At 40.0% G+C, this 6,135-nt stretch overlaps 1 protein-coding gene across 1 annotated transcript; it reads right to left on the bottom strand.

The window, feature by feature from the left end:
- On the bottom strand, window positions 8–1,172 carry LOC104772932. Its single transcript, XM_010497487.1, has 5 exons — window positions 1,038–1,172; window positions 687–951; window positions 407–482; window positions 176–318; window positions 8–96 (listed from the first exon to the last, which is right to left on the bottom strand). The coding sequence occupies exons 1-5, from the start codon at window positions 1,170–1,172 to the stop codon at window positions 8–10; spliced, it is 708 nt and encodes a 235-aa protein (XP_010495789.1).

Raw genomic sequence — 6,135 nt, 5'->3', positions numbered from 1 at the left:
AAAGAGCTTACATCTCCTTGTGATGTTCCATTCCCTCGAAATCTGGTTTTATATAGAACAGCGAAGAGGCGGTTGTGTTGACGAGGCAAGGAGCACCTTCAGAACATTTACAAAATTAGTTGTATATGGTTTTAAAAGGCTGGTTTCCTTATCTGATCTATCAAATCGAACATACCTTCGTAGCTTCCAACCTTCCAGAACCGCAAAATACAAAAGATGGGTTCGGATGTAAAAGTAAGATGACACCCGAGTGCTTCCCAAGCATTTATGAAGCGAGCAGCATAATCATCTAGGGCACGACACTTGAGGGTTTTATTTCTACGATTTTCTCATGTTAATATTGAACAGGCATACGAAAAAACTTTAAATGTAAATGTATTGAAAAGGTAGCACAAATCTCCTTTACCTCCCATTCAGTAGGGTGAGGACAACTTCATTGGCCGCATTTGCCCCCTCGAGCAATCTTCTGTCTTCCACCCCAACTACACACCCACAGACATCTGATTCGGGGTAGACACATACTTTAAATGTTACGACCTATGTATTTTGATATGAAATTGTCTACTAACCTATTTATTTAGTATCAAGCCTAAAAACTAGTGATAATCACAAATATATCAATTAGCAAACGTTTGTTAACGTTGTTTCAAACGATTTGTGTAATTGAAAATTGAAGATAAGCGTACCGAATGATATGGGATGGGTAATTCTCCCTCGAGATATATCACCCAAATCTTCGAAACGGAAGTAGTGTTTTTGATTCACCGGTGAGAGCAGGCCCATCGTCGACTCATCAGTAAATTTGATTTGGAAAGGATGATGTGTATTCCTCTCCCTAAGTGTTGGCTGGATGACCTTGAAATTCCTAATTTCATACCAATCACCATCATAGATATACTTCCTCATTTTCTTATAGGTCCCTGGTAAAAACGCCACCTCGATTGTGTCACCCTACAAATTGCATATCAATTGTGTATAAGACCACTGCGTTGGTTAACAACTTCGTGCAAATATTTTACAAAGCAAAGTGGACTAACCCGTGTATCAGCAAGGAGCAGAACCCGCTTCCAAAAGAACTCAGTAACATACCACGAATTCAAGACCTTCGCTTGGATAATCCAATTCGTTTTTCCTGGTATAAGATCAGCGATGGCATCAACTCTAAACTCCATGGTTTTTTCTGATAAGATCCTGTTACTCGTGTCTACCCTGGGTTTGGAAAGGAGACAGGGTGATGCTATTTAAATAAAACAAAACGTCGCGACTCTTCGCTTTCTTTGTTTTTCTTCGGGTTTATATTTCAAATTTACTTTAATTCGTAGTTTACATATTAAAAAACCATAATTTAATTGCCGGTCCAGCAACATTGGAGGCCCAATGCGAAAAGAAATTGTATTGTTTACTTTAAAATTGTTTTTCTCAGTAAGGCCGATGTAATTTTTGAAATTTTTAAATGGGTCCTCAACTCAAACTCTAAAAATTGAGGCCTTCTGATGTTCGTTCGAATGGGCTTATTAAATTTGACCGAATGTTGTTTGAGTTTAAGAAATAAACAACAAATCCATACCGAATGGGCTTATTAAAATTGAGGCCCGATACCTTGAAATCATAGGGATGTGAACACTTCCCGACTTCACCAACCGAATGCACAGTAGTAACAAAACAATACATTTCTCGTACCAAACGTAAGGACCCATGTACCCACACACACTTTGTTGTACATACACAATTGGCAGATATATCTATTGTGTATAGTTCTTTTGCAAGATAGAACAGTTACAAAAGGAAAGGAAACAACATCAAGTGGTACATGCTTAAAAATAAGTAGAAGAGAAAACCATTGAAACAAAAGGCCGGATTCAGTCCGCGTAAAGCCTATGACGTAGATATTAGTACTGCGTTTATAACAGAAGACATTTAGATGAAACGTTTAGGGCGAAACATCTAAAGAGATAATATAACTAAAGGATCTCGGATATAGATTTCGCCAACCACCAAAGGCCGCAATTGTTGCACACCATGTCATAGTCTCGATAGTTGAGAGAGTACAGACCATGCTCCAATAAACACAATTTAGCACATTCCGGAGAAGGGATCAAAGGGGCAATCGGATAGACGAATGTATCCTTGTACGTGTTTTCTCGCGCCGTCTGATATCTACCCAGCAACATGAACAACTCCCTGCCCAAAATCCTTGTTTGAGTTGTATTTAGTTGGTAGTGGTATTCCAAAAACAGGTAAAGATAATGACCCGCCATGTCGAGGTTCCCATGTAACATAGAAAAAAATCCACATGCTAGTGTGGCATCATCTCTTGCGGGTACGTTACGAGTTAGAAGTGCAATACCTCCCTCAATGTCGCTTTCCTCGGCAACAACCCGGAGACCTTCGTAATAGATTGCCTTTTCGTTCCCAGCGTCAAGGCATTTTTCGAAGATACGCCGGTGCATCCCTTCCTCTTTTATTCTACGATTTCGATGATGTAATTTTTGGAACCAAGAAGGATGGCAAGTAATGCTGGAGATGTTAGCATCCTTGAGAACTTGAGGCCTAAGCGCTGTTTTGACTCCTCGAGGTCCTGCCTTGACTATTGGAGCTAGGTAGTTCAAACCATCAACTGCGAGAAACCCGAAGATGATAATCAACATCTCATCTGGTAGATGAGGCATTTTTTGAGACGCAGACGCCATCTTGCTGTGATTTTTCAGTAGGAACTACAACTTGTACAGAAGGGTGTTTGAAGAACACAAAGTTCAGGTTGCACTCAGTGGGACTGGTAATTATAATTTATAGAACGCTAACGAGATACGTATTTAGCTAACACCCTACCCGTTTATTGTTGTAATGCGCCGAGACAAACGTCACTTACTACTGTTTAATTAAAACTCGCTGAGATATAAATCACATCACGCTGAGATAACACGACTTGGGGGGTAGGAGTTGTCACTTCGTCCAACCTACTGCTGTCATGTCTACCCTAAGTAGAGCCTAGCGGAATTTAAGAGAAATAATTGTCTAAGTAGTGTATAACGCATTTGACATCCGTTATTATGGTGGCGCCACGTATATACTAATACGAAATAGAAGAATCTGCGTCAGCGGATATATTTATAATTAATTTGCATACAGGGGGTTTTGCTCACCCAAACAATAATTGCATAAATGGAGATAATGCCTGAACTATTCCTTCCCATTCTACGAACACGCAAATTGCAACTCCTAATACGTACAAGGCCTAAAGTATATACTATTGTACGTACACTAAACGTACATTCTCTTGAACGTACACTGAAATTATAAACGTAGTTATTACACTAATATCTTTCAGGTTGTGTACGTCTTAGTATTATATATAAGTGGTTTTGCAATGGGTAGGTACGAGTTTTAGGCACCCAACCTCTTAGTTTTCGTAAACAACATATTAAGTAGCGATAGATTCCGCGTTCTTATGAAGGATACAACCTAGGTGTTACATGAACCAAAATGGTAGTACAACAGGGAGACATTGTAAACGGATTTAGTTGCCGTAGAAGGATTCTAGAAGATATAAGAACTGCGTTGAAAACATGATATTCGTTACATATTACGTTTAGGGCGAAACATATTATGAGAAAAATAACTACAGGATCTCGGACATAGCTTTCGCCAACCACCAGAGGCCGCAATTTCTGCAGCCAATGTCATAATCTTCATACCATTTGTTTTTGAAACCATGCTTCAATAAACACAATCGACCACATTCCGGAGAAGGGATAAAGGGAGCAATAGGATAGACGAATGTGTTCCTGTATGTGTCTACTCGCGCCGTCTGATATCTACACAGCAACCGGAACACCCCCTTGGCCAGAAACCTTGCTCGTTCCGATTTAAGTGGGTAGTGATGTGAATCAAACAGTTGAAGAAAATGTCTAGCCATCTCGCAGTTCCCATCTAACATAGAAAAAAACCCACAAGCGAGTGTCGCTATAGGTTCCGCGGGAACGTTACGAGTTAGGAGTGCGATACCTTGCTTAATGTCTTCCACCTCGGCAACAACCCGGAAACCTTCGAAAAAAATTGCCTGTTTGTTGCCAGCATCTAGGCATTTATTGAAGATACGCCTGTGGATCCCTTCATTTTGGACTCTACCATTTGGGTGATGTGGTGCTTGAAACATCGTCGGATCCCAGCATAAGGTGAAGATGTTAGCATCCTTTAAAACTTGGGGAGAGAGCGCCGTTTCTACACCTCGATGACCTGCCTTCAGTATTGGAGCGAGGTACTCCAAACCATCAACTGCGAGAAAGCCGAGGATTTTAATCAATATTTCATCGGGTATATCAGGCATTTTTCGAGTTGCAGTCGTCATTTTCACTTGAATTTTCTAAAACAATGTTTCGTATGTGTTGCAACTTGTGGAGGGTACTCTAAATAAAGAGAAAGTTCTAGTTTGGAGTTGCAGGGTTTTTAATAATTATGGCAATGAACGACGACATGTATAAGTGCGCCTTTTAAGCTTTTTTTTTTTAAATCCGCGTGATGTTACCAATCAAGACATATTCTGTAGTTTTAGTTTTTTTTGGAAAAGCAAAATTACTGTTGCGGTTTCCAAAACAGTTAACACATGAACCGCATATACTTGGAGCCCATGAACCGCATATACTTTACCCAACTACCATTTACCTAGCGGTTTCATAAATTCCGCACTGAACAAAGCAATAATTTGATTTTTCTTTTTTGTTTAATACTAATACAAGTTACAAATCCGCACATAATTCGACATAGAGAGAGGTCAAACTATAGCCTAAATACGTAGTAATCATTGTTCCATACGAACCATGTGTGAATATATTATTTGTTCACACCCTTAGTTCACACTGTGATCAGATTTCGTAACTTAGTAATGATTACAAACACATCATGTTAAACGTACTCATCAAGACACATCGATGAGATATAAGTCACATCCCTCTACTTACTTGTTAAACAACTCTTCTACGTCTTCCCATATAAGACTTTTGCGGGTATCAGTTGTCACATCGCAGTTGCCAACAGGTGTCATGTCTGACAATAGACGTTAAGCTGAGCGGGTAGTGAATAATCGAGATTGAGATAGTAGATTATAGTAGTAGACTTCAAATCCGTTATATGGTTATGACACGTGTATACTAATAGGGGATGTGGGGGATTATATATGGTTATGATGTAAAGAGGCCTAAAATATTCCAACCGGCCCATTAAGATTCTCAAAACGACACTCCATCTATATTGTTAGTGGATGTTTATAAACTCTTAATAATTAGTGGTTTGATGTCACCTCGCCATCTTGTCACGCAGTTATATCAAGTATCATTTATATCCATACCAAATACTTCCCCAACCATATCAACAAGTTCGTATTATAAAATCGTTTGCATTACAATGTGCACATAATACTTTCACTACAAATATGACCAACCCAAATCTTCCTGACGATCTGTTGGCGCGAATAGCTAAACTAATGGCAGCAAAACACTGGTGGTACATGCAGTCACTCCTACGTTCGGGAAATAGAGGCAAAACTATAGTTTACCGTCGCGACGTCTTGAAAGAGGCAAACATCTTCAACATGTGCAGTGACCCCGATGATATCATGTTTGGTGGTCGACACAGGAAGTTTTTTGAAAGGTGCCTTGATGCGGATAATCCAACGGCCATATATTATGAAGGCCTTCGTCTTGCAACAAAAGATGGGGACATTGAAGGGGCCGTAAATTTACTCCTGCGTAACGTACCAACACATGCCGACGCTACTCTTGCGTCTGCCATGTTGTGCATCTGTAAAGGGTCTGGAGTCCAGGCGGGTCTTTTGCTTCAGCTGTTTTCTATAAAACACTACCCACTTGACTCCGAAGAGGTTGGAGATATGTGTGAAGAACTCATCACTGAGCTTATTCAATATGGAGCATCACACAATACAACTTATGGTGTGTTTTTTGACTACCCTGATGATGGGGAAATAACAACTCCTTCGTGCGCACTAAAATGCGCGCTCTCAATGAGGAAGAAAGACGTACTCAATATGGTGGGCCCTTACAAGCATCGTTTCAGGAAATGCACAATCTGGTGGTGCGCTCACCGAATTAGTCAAATGCTTTGGTAGTTATAACGAAACAT

The sequence above is a fragment of the Camelina sativa genome, chromosome 20 (assembly GCF_000633955.1).
Source record: "Camelina sativa cultivar DH55 chromosome 20, Cs, whole genome shotgun sequence".
Classification (NCBI taxonomy): domain Eukaryota; kingdom Viridiplantae; phylum Streptophyta; class Magnoliopsida; order Brassicales; family Brassicaceae; genus Camelina; species Camelina sativa.
The sequence above is the reverse complement of the archived record's forward strand: the minus strand, read 5'-3'. Positions and strand labels throughout refer to the sequence as shown.

Excerpts from the sequence above, each read along its gene's own strand:
- LOC104772932 (XM_010497487.1), bottom strand. The coding sequence starts at position 1,172 with ATGGAGTTTAGAGTTGATGCCATCGCTGATCTTATACCAGGAAAAACG. Across the intron at positions 483-686 it reads TACCCATCCCATATCATTCG|TTGGGGTGGAAGACAGAAGA; the intron begins GTACGCTTATCT and ends GTGGGTGTGTAG. Across the intron at positions 97-175 it reads GAAGGTTGGAAGCTACGAAG|GTGCTCCTTGCCTCGTCAAC; the intron begins GTATGTTCGATT and ends AATGTTCTGAAG.